This window comes from Orcinus orca, chromosome 2 (assembly GCF_937001465.1).
Source record: "Orcinus orca chromosome 2, mOrcOrc1.1, whole genome shotgun sequence".
Classification (NCBI taxonomy): domain Eukaryota; kingdom Metazoa; phylum Chordata; class Mammalia; order Artiodactyla; family Delphinidae; genus Orcinus; species Orcinus orca.
Window position 1 is genome coordinate 190889874 of NC_064560.1, and position 23900 is coordinate 190913773.

The 23900-nt window shown below is 38.9% G+C and overlaps 1 protein-coding gene across 9 annotated transcripts in view; it reads left to right on the plus strand.

The window, feature by feature from the left end:
- Positions 1-23900, plus strand: part of UNC79 (unc-79 homolog, NALCN channel complex subunit) — a 249702-nt gene that overhangs the window by 197031 nt on the left and 28771 nt on the right. For all 9 annotated transcript variants that reach the window (XM_049706558.1, XM_049706562.1, XM_049706559.1 and 6 more), the window contains 7 exons: positions 1011-1049; positions 3902-4014; positions 4103-4188; positions 5084-5257; positions 8831-8899; positions 12294-12404; positions 19950-20054. In XM_049706558.1, the coding sequence (XP_049562515.1) occupies positions 1011-1049; positions 3902-4014; positions 4103-4188; positions 5084-5257; positions 8831-8899; positions 12294-12404; positions 19950-20054 (697 nt within the window). The remainder of the gene's footprint in view (positions 1-1010; positions 1050-3901; positions 4015-4102; positions 4189-5083; positions 5258-8830; positions 8900-12293; positions 12405-19949; positions 20055-23900) is intronic.

Below are 23900 nucleotides of genomic sequence, written 5' to 3' on the forward strand. Positions count from 1 at the left end.
ACTATTTCCAGCATGTTCTAAGAGTGTGTAAGTTCAGCACATCCTTTCATTTATCACCCAAGGCTTTCCATATGATTTCATATTTTGCTTTCTACTTAGATCTCTTAACATTTACCCACCCCTTTTTCTAGATGCAGCCTTCAAGATCACATTGGCTGCACCCTTAATTACTGTTTATTTCATTTGCCAATGCTTATCTATTCATTGTAGTGTCACTAGTATGAGAGAGGCCATAACCAAAGAAACTGGGAATCATGTCTGGTGTTACTGGTGCTGGACCCTCTATTCCCGTCCAAATGCATTCTTGACTCGATTCACTGTTGTGGTCTTAAGTAAATAAATTTATAGCATTCTCCTTGTTTGTTTCTTCAATATCTCACTGATTAAGACATGTTTTTCTAAACCCACGAATTTATTACATTCTTTTTCTTTCTATACATCTAGAATATTTCCATGCATATAGAACCATATAATTATATTTTTCAAAAATTACATGTTATATATTGATTACTTAACCTAATACATTTCTCTTTTCAATACGTCATTTCAACCCAACGATTAGCTGACAAATACCCGTTACCTATTTTGCTATCTTACAGAGGCTTTGACAGTTTGTGGTTTGTTTGCAGTGAGGTTTCAGAAGTTGTATACAAAGAAATGAATTTTGAGTTGAGTTAATATGGGGATGGACTGGGTCAAATACTGTTCTGTTATCTGTCTAACCTGGCTGCAAAGGACATATTTGTAGATTGACTGGGTGCTATTCAACTAACTCAACTGTATGCATCTCCATGGAAATATTTGATGCAGAAAGCAGATTTCAGAAACTAGATTAAATTGAACCCTGGAGATTGACCCCTGAGTGGATCCTCTGTCCCTGGTCAAAGGAATTGTCAATGGTTTTACATGTCCCCCATCTAAATGGGAGCTGCAATGCGGCATAGAGTACTCATGCATTTCATCATGAAACCCTAAGATACTCCTGTGACTCTGTTTACTTTATTTCCTAGATTGGCATCCAGCACAACTTTTTCTAATCAAGCAGAAAGGTAAGGTCCTAAAATGAGCTCAAATCTCACTTTCTTTTTGTCGCCTGTGCATGTTCATCCATTTCTAAAACACTAGAGTGTTTACCACGGGAGGAATATGGTTAGGTTCAGTTGCAGCTCCAGAGAGCACTCGTTCATTTTCTCTTCACACCTTCATTTATTCAATCCTGCATTCACTCATTTCAGTCAACAAATACTTTTTTTAAAAAAATAAATTTATTTATTTATTTGGCTGCGTTGGGTCTTCGTTGCTGTGCTTGGGTTTTCTCTAGTTGCGGCGTATGGGCTTCTCATTGTGGTGGCTTCTCTTGTTGCAGAGCATGGGTTCTAGGCACACAGGCTTCAGTAGTTGTGGCACGCGGGCTCAGTAGTTGTGGCTCACGGGCTCTAGAGCACACGCTCAGTAGTTGCAGCCCACGGGCTTAGTTGCTCCATGGCATTTGGTCCCGGACCAGGGCTCGAACCTGTGTCCCCTGCATTGGCAGGCAGATTCTTAACCAGTGGGCCACCAGGGAAGCTCTGATGAGAAGTTTTTAACTTAGATGAAGTCTAATGTTTTAAAATTTTAAAACAACTTATGACTATTCCTTCTTATTGTTTATCTAAGGAACCTTTGCCTATCCTTAAGTCAAGAATATATTTTCCAATGTCTCCCAATAGAAGTTTTATGGTTTTAGCATTTATATTTAGCATTTACATGATCCATCTCAAATTAATTTTTATGTATGGTGTGAGGTAGGGGCTGAAGTTCCATTTTATCCATGTGAATACCTTAGTTATTTCAACACCATTAAAAAAAAAAAAAAAGACTTTCCCTTTCCCCATTGGATCCCTTTGGTGTCTGTTAAAATCAGATAACCGTATTAGGTTCAGTCTATTTCTAGGCTCTCTGTCCTGTCTCACTGATCTATATGTTGATCCTTGTGCTGGCGCCGCGCTGTCTCGATTACTGTAGCCGTATAGTAGGTCTTGAAGTCATTGTGAGTTCTCCAACTTTGGTCATCCTTTAAAAGAAGGTTGATTTGGATATTCTAGATTCCTTACATTTCCATATAAATTGTAGAAAAAGCTTCTCAATCTGCGGGGGAAAGCCTCCTAGGATTGTATTCAGACTCTAAGTCAATTTGGGGATAAATGATATCATAAAAATATTGAGTCTTTCCATTAATAAACATGGTGTCTATTGTCATTTCATTTGGTCTTTGTTTCTCTCAGCAATGTTTTATGGCTTTCATTGTAGAGACCTTGCATAGCTTTTGTTAAATTTATTCCCAGGAATTTTGGGTTTTTAATGCCAATGTAAATGAAATTTAAAATATTTTTGTTTTCTAACTTTTTGCTGCTGATATACAGATATACAATCTTTTGTATTAATATTGTAATGTAATAAACTAAATTCACTTATTAGTTGTAGTAGCTGCCTTTTAGATTCCTTAGAATGTAAAGGCAATTGTATGTAGAAAGTCATATCGTCTGTAAATAGTGACAGTTTCACCTCTTTCTGATTTTTATGCCTTTTACTTTTTTGTTACTCTCTTGCATTGGCTAGGGCCTCCAGTGTAAAAGTAAAGATGTGAATGAGCACCCTTGCCTTGTTCCTGCTCTTACAAGACAATCATTTAATATCTCACCATTAATTATGTTTGCTATAGGTTTTCATAGGTGCCCTTTACCAGACTGAGGATAGTTCCTTCTATTTCTAGTTTGCTGAGAGTTTTTTATCATGAATGCATGTTGAATTTTATCAAATGCACTTTCTGTTATCTATTGAAATAACTATGGTTTTTACCCTTTATTCTTTAAGATATTGAATTGCATTGATTGGGTTTTGAATATTAAGTGATTCTTACATTCCTGGGATAAACTCTATTTGGTTACGGTCAATCATCCTTTTTATCTACAGTTGGAGTCAATGTCCATGAGGACTATTGGTCTGTCCTTTTTCTTTTCATTTTGTTCCTTCTTGGTTTTTGTTTTGTTTTATTTGTAATGCTTTATCTGATTTTAGTTTTAGGGTCTCATAAAATACACTGGGAAGGGTTCCCTCCTTTTCTAATTTTCGGAAGAGTTTGTGAGAGTTTGGTGTCATTTCTTCCTGAAGAACATTTTTGACCTATAAGTTTGAGCCAGCATATCAGGGTAGACAAGGCAGAAAGAAACAATTAGACAAGACGGATTTTTTACTAGTTATCCAGCTGGGCTCTTTGATTTCCTCCTTCTTTTCAGCAACTCAGCTACAATCACCTCTGGGAACGTCCTTTCTGATACTTTGGTCTAAGGGGAAAGGCCAAATAATCATCTCTTGGCTCCCTGTTTTGACATGCAGTTGGTAGTGCAGAGGGTAAAGGGGAAAACTGCACATATCAAAGTCCTAACCTTTTTACAAGTAGCAGCTCAGATGCCCCAAGAAAACTTCCCAGATCTTCCAGTAGGAATGAACATCTCCCTCCTGCATTTTCTCTCAGAGGGGCTCTCTCTCTTAGCCAACGCCACTTTCTGAGAGGATCTTGCTGATAATCCCCATCCTGGATTCTAGTCCTGACTCTGCCATTCTCTGGACTTGTAGCCTTTGTAGGTCACCTTTTCTCTCTGACTGGGAGCCCTCATCTGTACAGTGGGGTGGCTGGAATTAGTCTGAGACCAACTCTGACATTACCTGGTTCCCTCTTTCTAAAAACGTATCGTTAACAGGGATTCCATGTGACTAGAATATTTCATCTTGCTAATGAAAATGACAGTGGGATATTCCATAAGAGGACTGATGTGTATGTGAATAAATAAGTAAATAAATACCTGAACTCATGCTGGTTGCTCCAAGATTCCTTGTGTTTTCTCTCCCTGGTCAACGCCAGCATGATGCTCCCCGGCAATGCAGCGGGGGTGGCCAAGCAGTTCCTGCGCTGTATCTTCCATCAACTGGCTCCCAATGGCATCTTCCCGCAGCTGTTCCAGAGCACTATCAAAGGTAATCCATCCATGGGGAATCCAGACACCACAGACGTGGCTAGTCGCTGAAACCCAAACGCTACTAAATCTGATGGTTGTCTTTCCAGATGGGACTTTTTTACGGACCTTGGCCACGTCTCTGATGGACTTCAATGAACTGAGCTCTGTTGCTGTCCTCAGTCAGCTCTTGGAGGTAGGTTTGCTTTCTCGGCACTCTGAGCCCCTGCCAAAATCACTGCTGAGGAAGAAATTCAAAGTCATTTAATTTAAGTATTAAATTTTAAATGTCAAATTAAATTTTAAGTAATTTAACATTAAAAAATTAAAAAAATGAAGATTGCCAACACATAGAATAGTGTCGGTTGGACACTGCTGTTTAGTGCGGACTTAGAATTTACTTGAAGTCTCTGGACCCCTTCGCTAAGAGGTGGATGCCAGGCGTGGAACACTCACCTCCACAAAACTCTCCAGCTTTCAGAATGGGTGGTGCGCAGATCCATGTGCATCGCATCACGAGACTTGGATTCAGGTTTCAGCTTCACTGTTTGTTTGTGTATCACAAGATCTGGGTTCGAGGTCTGCTTATTTTCTGTATCATGAGACTTAAAGCTACTTCTCACCTCCACGGCTTATTCGCTGTATCGCTTTACTTGGAGTCTGTCTCCTGTCCTCTGCTCATTAGCTTTTCTCAGTTAGCTTGGAGGGTTGGCAGATTGCCGTAGGGACTTTGCTGTTGCTATAGTAGTCATCCTCAGTCTTTGGCCGGTGGAGTTTCCAACAAGCATCATTCACTGCGTTTCTTGACACCTAACCACACCAATTGTAGATCCTTAAAAGGTGTTTCTAATTTCCTGTTCACATTTCACCCTTTCTCACTGAGTCAGAGATCACAGTTTCCCCCCCAACTTTGTGTGGACTTGTCCATTTTTCCCTGTACTCCTGAAGTTACAATGAGTAGCCTTTATAGCAGGCACACAACACGTGTTTATAGTGCGAGTATATGATTTTTAAAAACTGATCTTCGCCAAATAGCTGTATGAATTCCCACACTGTTTCAGCAGTTGATTGCCTATGCTTTGTGTTTTTAGGGTCTAAATAACAAAAAGAATTTACCAGCAGGGGGTGCTATGATACGCTGTTTGGAAAACATTGCTACCTTCATGGAAGCTTTGCCCATGGATTCTCCTAGTAGCCTCTGGGCAATCATCAGCAACCAGTTTCAGACTTTTTTTGCCAAGCTGCCTTGTGTTTTGCCTCTGAAGGTAAGCTGAGCCCAGGATTTCATTTTAAATTACTTCCTTATTGTTTGCAGATCATCTGGGTCTTGGGTGATTGAATGTTTCATAAAGGGCTATAAGGAGTCTCCTTTAGCCACAGAGTAGAGAGTGTTATTTAGGTTTTCTCTTCAAATGTTACAGCTTGACAGTAATATGCAGTGGACCTTTTGACTTAGTGATTTCATGTTTCAGGTTGAGTAAAACATAAAAAAGTTCAGGAAGACGTTAGTAGATTGTGTTTATCTAGAAATTTTTCTCAAAAGGATATTAAATAAAAGCATAATAGTTTCATCTAAAAGGAGACCAGACATATATAATGTAAGGCTTCAATTTTAGAGCATTATCTAAAGGGAAGTGATTGCTTCTGTGTGTGTGAATAAAGTACTTGAAAGACCAAGATGATATTTTTCTATTTGACAACTTTACCCCTCCTCCCCCTCCTCCCTCCCCCCGCCCCTGCCCAACGCCACACCGCCCTCCAAGAATACACACAAAATTACCTAGCTAGAAATCTGGTAGCCTAAGGAACATTTTCCATATGAACCCATTAAATGCAAAACCAGAATCCTATACTGTCAAAACTGGTATAAAAACCATCCTTTCCAATGCTCCCATTTTCCAGATGGAGATCTGCAAATTCAGAGAGATAGTGGCAGTGTAAAGATTAGAACTCAAGTCTTCTGACTCCCAATCCAGTGTCCTTTCACTAGCAGACTCCTAGAGTCCTTCTAGAACAAGGGTGAATTAGAGGCACTCAGGTCTCTATAGCAGGGAGAAAGGAGGTAGCTGGGAGTGGCCATTGCTGTGTCTTTGAACCTCATTGGTTCCACAAGCTTTTTGTGCTTTATCCAGGTCACAGATAAAAATATTCAACTTGCAGCAAAACTGGATCTGACAAGTGAAGTTACACGTTGGCAGCACTACTTCTGAAATGAATATTACATATATGTAAAATGTTTTAAAAAGACCAACCACCTCTGATAATACCTTTTCCCAAATTGGCAAATTTGGAAAATGCGACCCCCAAATAAGGTCTGTAAGGATGATAATTCAGGGACCCTTACCTTGGTGTATGCTGGTTTCTTTGAGTCTGAAATTACTGTAAGAAGCAGGAATACTGAGATCTTTGCCATCTCTCACATCCTGTGATTCTTGTCTATCCAGAAATCTAGAGTAGTTGAATAAATCCAAGCAAAGAGAATTGGTACTTTGAAACTATATATGTACATAGCTATTGTACATATACACTTAGGAAGTCAAGTGCATGCATTTTTTAACATCTTTATTGGAGTATAATTGCTTTACAATGGTGTGTTAGTTTCTGCTTTATAACAAAGTGAATCAGTTATACATATACATATGTCCCCATATCTCTTCCCTCTTGCATCTCCCTCCCTCCCACCCTCCCTATCCCACCCCTCTAGGTGGTCACGAAGCACCGAGCTGATCTTCCTGTGCTATGCAGCTGCTTCCCACTAGCTAGCTATTTTATGTTTGGTAGTGTATATATGTCCATGCCACTCTCTCACTTCGTCCCAGCTTACCCTTCCCCCTCCCCGTATCCTCAAGTCCATGAAGCAACTGACAAAGGATTAATCTCCAAAATTTACAAGCAGCTCATACAGCTCAACATTAAAAAAACAAACAACCTAATCCAAAAATGGGCAGAAGACCTAAATAGACATTTCTCCAAAGAAGACATACAGATTGCCAACAGACACATGAAAAGAATGCTCAACATCATTAATCATTAGAGAAATACAAATCAAAACTACAATGAGATATCATCTCACACCGGTCAGAATGGCCATCATCAAAAAATCTACAAACAATAAATGCTGGAGAGGGTGTGGAGAAATGGGAACCCTCTTGCACTGTTGGTGGGAATGTGAATTGGTACAGCCACTATGGAGAACAGTATGGAGGTTCCTTAAAAAACTAAAAATCTAACTACCATACGACCCAGCAATCCCACTACCGGGCATATACCCTGAGAAAACCATAATTCAAAAACAGTCATGTACCAAAATATTCAAGTGCATGCATTTTAACACAACCACATGGACCCTCCCTAGGAGCAGAGAGCCATTCAGGGCCATTCATTGCTTAGGAGCCACACACTTTTAGAGAAGGTGTGGGGCAGGCATGGCAAATTCAAATGCCTGTAGGGCGGTGCTATAATGAAAATATTTAACTTGAACATGGACTAGTTGGAAGTATTGCCAGCTGGAAACAATTAGTAAACCTAATCTGTAATAATCAGTCCTGTCCAAAGGGACCCTGACTGCAAGGTTAATGAGTGGAGTGGAGTGAGATAAGGAGAATTGAGACCCTTGAGAACTGGAGAGCACCAGTCCTTTCTAATGGGGTCAGCTGCTACTCCACTCTAGCCAACTGTTATTTGAGAATGCAATCCTCATCTCCCCACGTTTCCTAAGATATTTCCTGACTTCCTTCATAGGTCACTGTGGGGACCTGATGAGCACCCGGTTTTCAGCCCCTGGTTTAAAGTAATGTAAATGTCACGTCAACTCCTATGGGTATTGAGCAGATTAAATAGACCAGTGGTTCCCTTAGGAGGTATTGATACTTGTGAAATGCTTTCAGCATTTATCTGAAAACTTGCCCTGCTGGATTTTGTCTGGGCACTGCCTCTGATCATCCTATGCTGTGTATTTAATCTCTGGGGAAAACATTAAGCCATTGAAAGACCTTCTGTAGTTTGTTCTCATCAATTTAGAGAAGTGGATTTCAAACATCGGTGTGTGTCAGTGTCCCTGAAGGACTTGCTAAAAATCTGAATCCTGGGCCTTATTCTGAGAACTTCTGGTTCAGTAGGGTTGCGACCTGAGGATTTGCATTCCAACTAGTTTCCAGGTAATAGAGGTGCTGCTGGTCCAGGGATCATACTTGGAGAAACACTGGCTTCGTTTGTACTATCTTAAAGAGGTTCGTATTGTGCACAGCTGCAGAGATTTCACTGTAACCTGCTATTTTCATATATTTAACAATGTTAAATAATATCATTGCTTATTCTTGCTATAACATTTTCCCCCAAACCCAGTACACGTTATTTAAAAAGTACATTTTGATGTGGAATTGTGCCAAAATATGCTACTTGATTTGTGAGGCATGATTTTCTGTTGTAGGAATTTTACTGCTTTTTCTTAGGTTATTGTTATATCTTTTCGTAGCAGAGAAATGACAGATGAAATGTTCTTTATTTGGACTAATAAGCCTAATGGTTTTAAATTGATCTAAGTAGGTTTTTTTTTCAACAGGACGTTTCACAAATTAATAGACCTCTTTAGGATTGGGCACATTTAATATCAATTAATATTATTTAATTGTTTAACACTGTTTAATTAATGGTTTAATGAAACTTTTAAAGCTAAGAATTATTTTTTTTTCAACATGAATATATGGCATGGAAAACTGTAAGGAGGCAGCTATATTTCAGATTTTTTTTCCCTAAAATAAATGCTTAGAGGAAATATATGAAGCAAAAGATATGTTAAGAAGAGTACTGACTTTTACTTTTTTTGTATTTGTTCATAGTGTTCTTTAGATTCCAGTTTGAGAATTATGATTTGCCTCTTGAAGATACCCTCTACCAATGCCACAAGGGTATGTATGTTTCAGAAAAACATAACCAGTTGGTTATTTGGTTATTTTTTTAACCTAAAAAGACATATAGGAAGCAATACTGAAGAAATAGTTATCACATAATGAATGCTTCACTTTCAACCTTTTTTTTTAAATTTATTTTTTAGTGAAGTATAGTTGAATTACAATGTTGTGTTAATTACTGCTGTACGGAAAAGTGACTCAGTTATACATATATATACGTTCTTTTTCATATTATTTTCCATTTTGGTTTATCACAGGATATTGAATATAGTTCTCTGTGCTATACAGTAGGACCTTGTTGTTTATCTATTCTAGATATACCAGTTTTCATCTGCTAATCCCAAACTCCCAATCCATCTCTCTCCCACCTTCCACCCCTTGGCAACCAACAGTCTATTCTCTATGTCCCTGATTCTGTTTCATTCATAGATTCACTGTCATACTTTAGATTCCACATGTAAGTGATTTCATATGGTGTTTGTCTTTCTCTTTCTGACTTATTTCACTTAGTATGATAATCTGTAGTTGCCACTTTCAACCTTCTGAAAGTGCCTAGTATGAAGAACTCTAATAGATTACAGTATCATTGGTCCTTTTAGTCCTGGGCCATGTCCACCAGTTCATCCTCAATACTATGAACTAGATGATCCTTCCAAACACAGATCTCATCGCACTGGTTCCTTGTTTAAAATCTTTGATAACTTCTCCCTTCTTTTAAGATAATGTCCAAATTCCTTAATGGAGCATACAAGAAGGTACTTCATTAACTTGCAAGCCTACCTTTCCTAGTTAGTCTTTGGCTACTTGTCCCATCCCTGTGCTTCCTGCGTACTTTCAGAATCATCATCATTATCATCAGCGAAACAATAACCACTGTTTGCTGAGCACTTACCATATGGCAGACATTGTGCTAATTGCTGTACATTTATAATCTTATTTAATTTCATACTTCTTTGCCTTTGCTTAGGCCATTTCCTTTGCCTGAAATGCTTTGTACCCTTGCTGGTGAGTGAACTCCTTCTCATTCTTCAAGATGAGAATCTGAATTCCATTCTAATTTATAAAGGCTCACGTTTTCTGTAGCAACTTCCTCCTATATCAGATCCCACAGTACCTGACAGAGCTCTCTATATGAGCAGTTATATTATACTGAAGTCTCCCCAGTGAGCCCGTGAGCTTTATGAAGTCCAGCACTATGGCTCATTTACTTTCGTATTCCTGGCTACATTCCCAGGCTGCACTATATGCAATAGTGCAATAATTTGTATTGCAATGGCTTGTAGCTACTAGTTAATATACCAAGAAGCCACATCCCCTGTAACTTTTTACCTTGACTGTGCTTGCATAGACTCATGGTTTATGCTGGAAAATTGCATAGAGATCATTTGGTCTAGTCTGCTCATTTACAGATAAGGAAACAGGCTCAGAGAGATGAAGTGTCTTGGCCAAGGTCACAGAGCTGGTTACTGGAAGATTTGAGACTTGAATCTATGTCCTTTGATTTCAAGCTTTTTTATTTGTCTGTTGTACTGTATTGCCCCATTACCATGCTGCTTTGCTAGATAAAAGAGCAAGTTTCTATATAGGTCTGAATTCAGGTTTCTTTTTCTGACCAATAAGGATGTATATCAACCAGAGACGTATTTCTATCCCTATCCCTGTTCATTCATTATTAGTGTTTTAAGGCAACAACATTTATACAAAGCAAACAATACTGAATCAATAATACTATTTCAAAGAATGTCTCTAAGATTTTCTGTATGGAAAGCACTGCATGGTTTTGCGGGTAATACAAATAACAAACATAATTCCTATCCTCAGAGGCAGCTATCATGTAATGAATTCATTTTTGTATCCATAAGGAAAAAGGACCTCAAAAATGCACATATTCTTTGATTTAGTCATTCTTTTTCTGGTAATCTATTCTAAGGAAGAAAATGCAAATTTCATGCAAAAACATATTTATTGAGATGTTATATATAATAAAATCTGACTTTTGTGGCCATTAAAATGGATCTTTATGAAGAATTAAATAGCATTGGAAATTTCGTACGTTATCTTAACAAAATGTAGTATTATATCTACGTGTAAGATTTCAACTGAGTAAACTGGTGTGTGATGAAGAAGAGAAATATATCAAAATGTTATCACTGGGTGATGGGAATATGGATGACTTTTATTTCCTTATCTGTACTTTTCTACAGATCCTGCGTTTGCACACTGAGCATGTATTACTTTCATAATCCAGATAGTTAGGACCATAGAGGTTGAGAAGTAGTGGAAATCACAGCATCGAAGTCTTTTGGAGCCCAGTTAAAATCCTGTCTTCCCTACAGAGCAATTCTCCCTCTGGAAAATTGCCCTGGAATTTGAGTTTGAATTCCATTCAATGGCTGGATGGCCTTAGGCAAGTTACTTGCCTACGTAACTGCCTCAGCTGAAGAATGGGGATAGTTAAGCTTCAGAGAGTTATGGTGCAGTTCATAACTAACAGTGATGGAAGGCTTACTGTTGCCAAGTGCTTTACATACATTATCTTCTTTAATTCTCACAACACTATTGAGATGGAGGTCATTATTATCCTCATTTTACAGGGAAGAGAATTAAGTCCAGAGAGGTTAAATCACTTATTCAAGGTCACAGAGAGCTAAAGTTTGCAAACACTGGTGTGAAATTCTAGAGCTTGTGTCATTAATTATTATAATATACTGTCTCCCCAGGATTGTTATCAGAAATTTAAATGAGATAAACGAAACAAAAGCGTGTAACTCTGCTTGCGACTTAGTAGGTGCCCAATAAATGTCTCTAAATGACTTAAAGCATAAGGATCTAAAACTGACCCTTTATGGGTGGGATTCAGATGGGGAAACCAAAACTGACAGCCTTCCTGGTAAACACTGGCAGGAAGCTGGGTCCTGATGTGTATTATCTAAGCTAATAGTGCTTTGGTACTTACGTGCAAGGGTGGTTTGTGCTACTTACCTGAGATGACAGGCTTCTAGAGGAGCTGGGTCTGATGAACTCACACATGCCTAAAGATTCAGAGAAATAGAGCGGGAGATCCTAAAGCAAACTTCACAGAGTCTTGATTGCTGGTGGTGGGTATGAGGATAAGATTGGAGTTACATAGGTTTATAAATGATGCCACATGGAAAAAAATGGATTCTTTTTAGCAATAAAATGATTAATTCATGCTCTTTGAGCCATTGATTGAAGATTCAGTTCTGTTCTTGTTAGACAAACAGGGTTGCTACAGTAGCCACCTGTCAACAGATTTGAAATTAAGAAAGAGTGATCCCATTCGTTAAGGTATCATTAGACTTTAATACTTTTTTAAATGAAAGAATCAGCAATTGATTTTGGTTTTATTTTGGCCCCAATCTCATTGCAGAGTTTGTTGGAACCATTTTCAAAACTGCTCAGCTTTGTAATTCAGAATGCCATCTTCACTTTGGCCTACCTGGTGGAGGTGTGTGGCTTATGTTACCGAGCTTTCACTAAGGTAAGGTTGCATGTGTGTTTATGTGTCCCTGGGAAACAAAAAACTGGCAGAAACATATTCTTTCTAATCAGTATCAAATCCCTCTTAGGTTAATTGCCTCAGTATAGTTAAAAGTGAGTAATTCAACTGAGGTCTAATAAAATTCATTAGAAGGAAACACTTCGCACACACAAATATATAAACTATACGTTATATATGCAGATGTGGAGAACTGAGGGTCATATGGTTTAGAGGAGAAGCGGTATTCCGAATGAAATGAGATAATGGTCTAAATGACCTCTAATGTCCTTTTCAAGTTCACCATCCTATGATTAGTGGGCAAGCCATCAGTACATATCAATTTTATACCCAGAGTAGAAAAATACCAGCTTGTCATTTGTAAAAGCCTGTGGAGAGCTCCTTAATTCTCATCATTTGTCTGTCTCCCCAGTTCTGGGTTCTTGGCCTCTGAGACTGTAATCTCATCGTTTGTCATCTTGCTTTGACAATGGTTTCTCTATTGCATTATCTTTAGTATCCCCTGCCCCACTACTGAGGAAGTGGAAAAGTACTGCTTGCCCAGTGCATATAGCAGCCTTGTTGGTGCTGATAGACACTGTCCTAATGGAAAAGCAGAAGGCAGGACAAATTGAGAGCGTTTCTGTCCTTAAGAACAATGTGCAAATGCTACTTTTCCAATTTCCAAATTTTCCAAGTTTATTTTCAATGGGCTTTCTGTTTCTGTTGTTCCCTCTTAAACATTCAGAATACTCCTTTATTCACGTTGTCCACTTCTACAAGCCCTTTAATTCCTCCTAAAAATCTAACTTTTATCAAGGTTTTCATTCTATTTAAAACATCCTTGTCTCCTTTCTTACCATCTTGTGTCCATTCCACCATGTTAAGTGTTTCATGATAACCTTCTCTTTAATCTTTATGATTATAAACTGTTTATTACTCTGCCTGGAACAATATGTTTTCTAACTACGAAAATAATCAGTGTTTTTTTCTTCTTTCAAATCCTTCCTGAAAAATAACTTTTCTTTTTTTCCACTTAAAAAAAAAGACACAGCAGCAAATACAATGAAAAGATATTCTATTTTTAGAAGTCATTTTATTTCTTAATTTTCTTTATGTTTGATTTGTTTAAATTATATATTTTATAGAGGAGGAATCATAATGAGTTTGTACTTTCTATGCTGTGTACTATAAGTATTGATTACAGTGGACCTTCCACTATTTTGAATTCAAGATATTTTTGGTTTTAAATATTCATCATGCATTATATCCCCTCATAATCTATCATAACTTCTGTGGCCTCTCTCTTCCTGTTGTCATCTACCCTTCTTCATTCTGCAACTCAAAATGACTGTTAGTTGTAGAAAGCTTTGATCTAGGGCATTCCCACCTTTTTCACAGATAATGAGAAACTATAAGAAATAGCTAAAGAAATAGCAGTATCTAATTGAGGCTTCTCCTCAACTGCTTCACAATACTGTGTTAGTTTCTGTTGCACAACAAAGCGAATCAGCCACATGCATACACATGTCCCCATATCCCCTCCCTCTTGAGCCTCCCTCCCACCCTCCCTATCCCACCCCCTAGGTCATCGCAAAGCACTGAGCCGATTTCCCTGTGCTATGCTGCTGCTTCCCACCAGCCAACTATTTTATATTCCGTAGTATATATATGTCAATGCTACTCTCACTTTGCCCCAGCCTCACCCTCCCACCTCATGTCCTCGAGTCCATTTTCTATGTCTGCCTCTTTATTCCTGCCCTGCAACTAGGTTCATCAGTACCATTTTTTTTTTTAAGATTCCATATATATGCGTTAGCATACAGTATTTGTTTTTCTCTTTCTGACTTACTTCACTCTGTATGACAGACTCTAGGTCCATCCACCTCACTACAAATAACTCAATTTCATTTCTTTTCATGGCGAGTAGTATTCCATTGTATATATGTGCCACATCTTCTTTATCCATTCATCTGTCGATGGACATTTAGGTTGGTTCCATGTCCTGGCTATTGTAAATAGTGCTGCAACGAACATTGTGGTACATGTCTCTTTTTGAATTATGGTTTTCTCAGGGTATATGCCCGGTAGTGGGATTGCTGGGTCATAGGGTAGTTCTATTTTTAGTTTTTTAAGGAACCTCCATACTGTTTTCCATAGTGGTTGTATCAATTTACATTCCCACCAACAGTGCAAGAGGGTTCCCTTTTTACCACACCCTTTCCAGCATTTATTGTTTCTAGATTTGTTTGATAATGGCCATTCTGACTGGTGTGAGGTGATACCTCATTGTAGTTTTGATTTGCATTTCTCTAATAATTAGTGATGTTGAGCATCTTTTCATGTGCCCAAGAAAAGACATAGAAAGGTAATAGCTTTGGAGACTATTTGGCAATCGGGCAGTCTCGATAACTTGAAAACTGTCCCACTTAAAATGCTAGAAGTGATGGATGAAATGTAATAAACATGATTTTAAATATATAGCAAATTTTATAAGAATGAAAGTTGAAAAAATGAAAAGGGAATTGAGAACCAGAGTGGTAAGCATATAAGCTGATATTGTAGCAGTCCTGGGGTAGAGAAGTTGATTGTTTTGGTAACTCAGTAGCTTGAGTTTTTTGTTTTTAATTGAAGTATGGTTGATATACCATATTATATAAGTTCCAGGTGTACAATATAGTGATTCACAATTTTTAAAGGTTATACTCCATTTATAGTTATTATAAAAATTGGCTATATTCCCTGTGTGGTACAATATATCCTTGTAGCTTATTTTATACCCAATAGTTTGTACTTCTTAGTCCCCTACCCCTTTCCCTTTCTCTGCTGGTAACCACGGGTTGGTTCTCTATGTCTGTGAGTCTGTTTCTTTTTTGTTATATTCCTTAGTGACTTGAGTTTTAAAGCCCATACAGAGAAAGGAAATGAAGTCTTGGGACTATTTCAGGCTGGGAGTTGGAGCTGAGTTGTCCCCAGGAGAAAGCCAGAACCCTTGAAAGGCTATATGTTTGAGAAAAGTTTGATTTGGAAAGGATATATTCTTATATGGAGGTGACAAAGAATGGGCTCTATCTGAGCCTGGGAACTGAAAGATTTGTAGTTTCCCTTGAGAATTAGTAAACATGAGCCTGTCTTTGAACATGTTTAGAATTTGCATGCTCTGTGAACCCCCAAAAGTCAAATAAATTGGTGCTGGGCAAGTAATTGCATTGGAGTGTCTGGCAGAAGCAAGCTCAAAATCAATCCTCAAAGCTCTCTGGAGGGATATGTCTTCAACCTAGGCCCAACAGGATTCCCATAATTAAAATCCGGATGAACATGAGATCATGATCTAAAATTACAAAACATGTGAAGAAATAATCCACCATGAGCTACTTTAGCATAGTCAACAAAAATCAGATTATTCCCCCTAAGAACTTCCAATATTAGAACAATGTGATAGAGACTATAAAAACATACTCTGAATGATAAGCATTAAAAGATGAATTAAAAACTTGAGAAAAGATCTAGTCAGTAAAAAAAAAAAAACCAGATAGATTTGAACAAAGTAGAAATTCTAGAAATGAAATAGTCATTGACATAAAAAAAACCTCAGTGGACAGGTTAGAGAGCAAATTAGACATAGCCAAAGAGGGATTTAGTGAAATGGAAATAGATCTGAAGAAATTATATAGCATGCAGCAAAGGGAGATAAAGAAATGAAGAATATAAAGAGAAGATTTAGCCAGTAAATTTGAAATCTTGGGAAATAGGGACAATTTTCTAGAAAAAATGTAATGTGTAACAATCAGAAAAAAGATGGCTAGACTTAAATGATAAAAAAATGGAATCAGTAGTTAAAAACCATTCCAATTTTTTTTAACATCTTTACTGGAGTATAATTGCTTTACAATGGTGTGTTAGTTTCTGCTTTATAACAAAGTGAATCAGTTATACATATACATATGTTCCCATATCTCTGCCCTCTTGCGTCTCCCTCCCTCCCACCCTCCCTATCCCACCCCTCTAGGTGGTCACAAAGCACAAAGGTCCCTGTGCTATGTGGCTGCTTCCCACTAGCTATCTATCTTAAGTTTAAAAACCATTCCAATTTTAAAGACAACTTTCATTAAACATTTAAGGAGCAGATTGAGCTCTACTTTATGCAAACTAAAACAGAGAATAGAAAAAAAGAGAACAATTTGCAACATATTTTATGAGGCCAATAGAATTTTGATACCAACCAGACAAGGGCAATAGGGGAAAGGAAAATTATAGGCCAGTTATACTTCAAAGATGCAAAAATTCTGAATGAATAATCCCAAGTTAATGCATTAAAAATAAAACCTCATGCTCAGTCATAAAAAAGAATGAAATTCTGCCATTTGCAGCAACATGGATGGACTTGGAGGGCATTATGCTAAGTGAAGTAAGTCAGACAAAGACAAATACTGTATGATATCACTTATATGTGGAATCTAAAAATACGACAAACTAGTGAATATAACAAAAAAGAAACAGACTCACAGATACAGAGAACAAACTAGTGGTTACCAGTGGGGAGAGGGAAGTGGGGAGGGACAGTATAGGGGTAGGGGATTAAGAGGTACAAACTATTATGTATAAAATATAAGGATATATTGTACAACATGGGGAATATAGGAAATATTTTATAATAACTATAAATGGAGTGTAACCTTTAAGAATTGTGAATAAATATATTGTTCCCCTGGAACTTATATAATATTGTATGCCAACTATACTTCAGTTTAAAAAATTAAAAAAAACTAAAGCCTCATGACCTAGTGAGGATTCTCTTGTAATATAAAATTGGTTTAAATATTAGAATATCTATTTATGTTGCCAGATTAAAGGAGGAAAAGCTTTTATCATTATCTCAAGAGACACAAAAGAAGCATTCTATATAATTCAACATCCATTTGTGATAAATCTTGTCAAACTAGGACTAAAAGGGATAACTTGATAAAGGATGTCTACCAGAAATCTCTAGGAAACATTATACTTATGGTGAAATGCCAACAGTAGTCCCTTTAAAATCATAAGTAAGACAAGAATGGCCATTATCACTGCTTCTCTTTGCTCTAGTTCTGGAGGTCCTGCTCAGTTGAGTAAGACAGGAAGAAGAAATCAAAGTATAAGGATTAGAAAGGAAAAAAACTCTCCCTTTTCATAGATGATGTGATTACAAATGAACTGAAGAGAATCTATCTAGACACCTTTTTATAACTTTTATGAGAGTTCAGCAAGGATGCTGATACAAATGAATACCCAGAAATCATCTACCTTTAATTATTCAGCTACAAATGATTATAAAATATACTTTTAAACTAGCATTTATTGTGGCAACAAAAAATGAATCTAACAAAAATATGCAATAATTTTATGGAGATAACCAGAAAATTTTATTAAACAACGTTAAATAAATGGAGACAGATCTCATGTTCATGAGGACCCAGCATAATAAAGATAGCTGATTCTCACAAAATAACCTATAAATTTAGTATAATTCCAATAAATATCCTAGACTTTCTCTCCTGATACTGATGGACTAGATAATTTGAATGTATCCTCCCACTGGATTTGAAAAGTTTCTTAAAAAAGTGAACAAACTATTCTCTGAAAACTTTTAAAAATCATCAAAATGCTAACCAGATATAGAATTACCAGGCTAAGATCTGAGAGAACACAGAAATGCAGAGATGTGAGCCTAGCACTGAAGACCTTTTTTTTGCTCTGGGGGTGTTTGCCTATCTGAAAGATGTGACAATTCTGGAAGATCCAGGAGGGTAGGGGGAAAAAAGTCAGAATCCAGGACCTTCCAAGAGTGGAGACTCTCTGATCCTGCACCTCCTGCACCTTTTGGCTGGGACCACTAAGTAAAGATAACCCAGAAGTAAAGTTGTCCTCACATGGACACAGATCCCTGTCAAGACCTTTGGTGGCCCAAGATAAGATATTACAAGGTTTGTATGTGTATTAAGGTAACCCTGGATCACGAGTGCCTCCAGTACCTGGTAAAAAAATGAAGAGAAAGCTCTTTGGAGGAAGATAACATTTCAGGCCTCAAATTATTTCTAAAAATATTTTAAAAATAAAGGATGCAACATGCAAAGATAACCAGACATATGAGGAGGCAAGACACCACAAGTGAGAATGAGTAGAAAGAAAAGACAGTGGATACAGACCTACAGGGTCTCCAATAAGTTGGTTATGATCAAGAAAGGACACATAGGGGACTTTTAAGGTACTTGTGATGTGTACCCGACTTGGGTGCTGATTACATGAGTGTTCAATCTGTGCTAATCTGTTTATCTGTTCACTTACATTTTATGTACTTTTCTGCATGTGTGCTATATTTGACAATAAATAAAGCTTACAAAATTGAAAATATTCTAGCATTGCATTAACAAGGACAGATCAATGAATTTCAGTATGTTCATACAATAAAACATCATTAAACTGTTCAGTTGAAAGAATGAGAACATATGTATCAACAGGGACTCACTTCAAAAATATAATGGAGGGCTTCCCTGGTGGCGCAGTAGTTGAGAGTCCACCTGCCGATGCAGGGGACACGGGTTCGCGCCCTGGTCCGGGAAGATCCCACATGCCGCGGAGCGGCTGGGCCCGTGAGCCATGGCCGCTGAGCCTGCGTGTCTGGAGCCTGTGCTCTGCAACGGGAGAGGCCACAACAGTGAGAGGCCCACGTACCACAAAAAAAAAAAATATATATATATATATATATATACATATATACATATATATATATATATATATATATATATGTAAAATGGAGTAAAAAATTATAAGTTGCAGAAAGATTTGCATTGTATGATAACATTATAGAAAGTTAAAAACAAGCAAAAATAACAGTAAGCCTTATAATGGAGGTATACATATGTAGTAAAAGTGTAGTACATGAAATAATAAGCACCAGATTCAAAATAGTGGCTATTTCAAGGAAGGGAGAAAGAAAAGAGAGCACTCTATAGGTAGCTTCAACTATTTCTGTGATGTTTGATTTTTGGTAAAAAGTATTAAATAAAGCAAAATGCTATGATTTAACAAAGATGGGTAATAGGTAGATGATGCATTCCCTCTCTGTTTTTCTGTATGCTTGAAATAGTCCACTTAAAAAGTAAGCTCCTTTTGAGAGGATATGAGACCCTTTCAACAGTGTTACATGTTTTTCTCTAAATCATTTTCTATTGAAAAACATCCTTTTAGATTTGTTTAGTTTCTGCAGTTCTTGGAACCTCTCCTCTGTGAATAAGAACCAAATCTCGTGGTTTCAGTCTTTAAGAGGTAGCCTGTCTTTTTCTCATCCATTAAATTATGTGTTCTCAGTGCTTCACTAAACTCATTACAAACACAAAAATGCCCTTTTTCTTTTTTCTTGGGTTTATTTCTTAAGGACAGTTCATTATGCATTTTTAAATACTGTTTCTTATTTCTGATCTGTGACTCTTTTGGAAGCTCTTTTGACATAGATCTATTCTAACTGAAGTTTTAGAAATCGCTTACCTTCTTCTCTCTTGTTTCGTTTAGGAGAGGGATAAATTCTATTTGTCTCGTAGTGTTGTTCTAGAACTCCTGCAGGCCCTGAAGCTCAAATCTCCTTTACCGGATACAAACCTCCTTCTGCTTGTCCAGGTAGGCTTATGCCTCATTTCACTTTTCATGAAATTCACTTATGTTTGGAAAATTTAAGGAAGGTGTGGGACATATGCATAAATTAAATGTCTGTCCAGAGATAAGAAATAATATCTTACGTGAGCCATGATCTGTCTATCACTATGCACTTGGCACTTCCACTGGCCAAAAAAGACCGGAAAAGGAGTATTTATTTTGTTCCTACTGTGGAACTAGTTCTGTGAAAAACGAAAAAGAAGAATGAAACGATAATGTGTCCGCGAGAAGTTTATGGTCCAGTAGGTTGGAGGGGCAGCCCATTAATGGCTACCAGAGCTGAGGCAGGACTAACGAAGCCAAAAATGAGCGACCCGGAGGCTGAGGTCTGATCGCGGAGTCGCATGAGTATGGATGGGTCGCCAAATCTCTGTGAAGCAGAAGTGAAAGTGAGGGTGGGCCCAGCCAGATATGATCAAAAGGCAGGACGGACTGAGTCCAACCAGGGTGGGTGTGAAAGAACCAGCACCACAGGAGCCCTAAGGCAGGGGGCGGGGCTTGAACACATACCAGGCAGGCTCTAGAGAACTTGCAAAGATTAGTGCTTTTGGTTGTAGGGCTGCTTACGAGAGGCTCTAGCTCTCCATCCCTGGCATCCTAAGCTCAGCATCTTAGGCAAGTGTGCAGGTTTTGATCACACAAGATAGGCTGCAATTAGTGCCATGAGTGAGAAAGAGATGTAGATAAAGTCCTAGGGGGGAGTTAAGAGCAGGAGGCATCTTACCTCATATGATGTGAAATCAGGGAAGACTTCATGAAGGAAGTGGCGTTTGAACTGGGTCACAGAGGACTGGTGGGTGCAGGCCAAACTCTGCCTGGGGTTGGAGTTCAGCACCAGAGGCTGACCATCTTCAAGCAATAAAGGGAGGCTTTAGCAGAAAGATGGAATAAATTTAGGAATAACGACATGAGGATGGGTTTAGAAAAAGGCTGGCCATGCCAGGGGTGTCAGCAAGGGATCAGGTAAACTGGGATCCTGCCTCTTACCCCAAAGGTTGAGCCTGGTTTTAAAGACTTGGTCATGAGCTGCAGCTGGGATCAGGGTATCATTCAGCCTGCGTTTGTGCAAAGTACCCAGGAAGTGTGTCACAGCTGTTTCAGTTCTCCCTGCTGAGCGTTATGACCAGTCCCAGAGTCTGGGCCTACAAGGTTGAGCTTAAATGAATGAAGGAAAATGGAGCTTGATATCAAGCTGTCGGTTTCCCTGAATCTTAGGTACCTTGGGTGCCATTTGGAGAGATGAGGGAGAAGGGGAAATTAATGGAGCACCTATTAAGTGCCAGGCAGCATGCTGGGGTTTTATATATCCCCCTCACTCCTTCAACCGTGAGAGGAATTGGTCCTGTACCACAGATGAGGAGACCGCGGCTCGGGGGGGTTCAGTGACTTGCCCACGATCACACAGCTGGCATAAGTAGCGTAAGCACCTGACCACAGGGTCTAATCAGTATAGAGCACAGCCTAGTCAGGCCCCGCACATCACTTGCCCGGATTACCGTTAATAGCTCTTAGCGTTTTGCACCGTTTATTTCTCCCCACGTCAATCCAGTCTTATAGCCTATGGCTGCCTAGAGGAATTTTGCTAAAACTCTGCTCTTTATCATATCACTCTGTGCATCGAAAACCTCCGGTGACCTTGTGGTACCCGAATTGTCAAGGTCTTCCATCATCTGGCATTATTTCCCACTACAAATATTTACTGACCACCTATCTTCGGCTAGGTTCTGAGGATATAGAGATATAAAGGCATAGGCCCTACCCTTATAACGTGCTAACCAGTATACTGAAAGTCTGCACGGTATATAAACTACTGTAGAGGAGGGAGTGGCCAGCTCAGCCTGGGAAATGGAGGAAGGCTCATTAACCGTTATGAGCCCTGACCTGGCCCAGGTGCTGGGGAAACAGAGATGAATGTCATGGCCCCTTCCTCCCAGGAGTTTCCTGTCGGATAGGGGTAGCTGACATCGAAACAAAAATTCCCGACGCAGTGTGATGGGTACGGTAGCAGAGGTGTGTACTGAGGAGGGAAGTGGTGTAGAAAAGGGATCGTATGTTTTTGAAGGGTGTGCAGAAGTTTGGGTGTTTACCTGGGAGAAGAGAAGGAATACCCTTGTCATTAACCATTTAATATCCACTAACTGGTCCGCTTCCTCCCCCGCCTTATACTAGTAATCCTTGGGAACAGAACGGAGTTTTTCTCAAAGGCTTGAGATTTAATAAAAAGTTGGTATACTTTCAGTGAAGAATGGTCTTAAGTCATGTTTAAAGAGCTTTCCCAGGCACAGTGATGCTTTCTGAGAGGAGTGACTGCTGGAAAGTGATGGCAGTGGATGTTGGGCATGATATAGTCAGAGTGAAATGGCTCCCATTGTACCAAGATGCTGGACAGCCCAAGAGGGAGACAGAAGCAAAGCATAGCTGGGAAATATCTGTGTTCCTAAGAAGAGACAGATTGAATCTCTTCCAGTGGATTGCCATTGGCCAGTCCTACCTCTTCACACAGCAGCAGCAACACCACTTTTGAGTACAAGTAACTTTGATGCAACTGACCATAGAGGTTAATAAGATCAACACTGGTTTGACGGAGAGGGCAGGTGACCTAGGCTTAGTGAAGTAGCCCACGAGAGAGGTAAGGCCAGCAGGTTGACAGTGTCTGGAAGTCAGTTGCTTCTGATAGCGTTTAGATTGGGGACATGCCACCTCAAAGCAACCTCAGTTTCCAGGCCCTGAGGGTGCTTTCCTGCGGGCGTCAGAGGCTGGTCCCTTGATTGCCCTCAGTCCTGGCAGAGCCGGTCTGTGTGGCTGATCTTCTTGGGTTCTAGCACCCCGCTTTGTGACTGCAACTGGGGGCGGGTTTTTCTCTGAAGTACATTAGCTGGCTGTAATAAGAACTTGTCACAAGACGGTGAAAGAACACCGACAGTTTAAATTGCTCAGTGCTTCGGGAGACCATGAAAACAGTGGTTATTGCATCACAGCTAGGTGAATAAATAAACACAAATTAGCTTTAGGAAGAAGGAAGACAAAAAAGTAAATTCTTCTGTGTATTTTGGGTTCTCTCATGCCATTTCAAATGTATAACATTTTCATCTTTAAAAACAAATATGTATTTGTCATTGAGTCATTAAGTTAAATTTAAAAATCAGATTGTAAAATTATTTAGATCAAAGAGATATCTGGGGGGGGGACATTTTGAGATCATGCCCATGAGGAACAACCTAGTGAATAACATTTTGACCTTCTCCAACAAAAAATATTAAACACCATGCCATTTTGAAGTAACATATCCTTGTTCTATAAACTCAGAATAAACCAGTAATGAAAAAATTACTGAGAGAAATAAAAGTGAGGCATACCTTAAAAAAAACAAAAGTAGTTCCCTTTTCCCCACTGTGCTTCCTGGCTAAGTCGTGGAGAAAAGTCTGCCACAGGGCCACTCATGGGATGAGGGAGAAGCATCTTTTGTCTCACTACAGAAAGCGGTGCATCTTTCTGCAGTGTTTCCCCGTTCCTTTTTCTCTTGCCCTTGACAAATGTTCAGGCGGGTAGCAGAAGTGGTAGCCTGTTCTCTGGTAGTTTCTCTTAAACCAGAGAATCTAGCATGGAGTCAGAGAGAAGCTTTCCCCTTTACTGGTGGGCAGTGTCAGTTCCTGGTACCTGGGAGACCAGATTCACAATATGAACAATGTGTCTGGGGCAGACAGCGACTTCCTTCTTGGATATCATGACCGTCATCTCAGGACACTGGAGGTGGCTCTGTTTAACTGAAAATGCAACTTGGAAAAAGAAAAGAAAGTAACAACTGGAAGG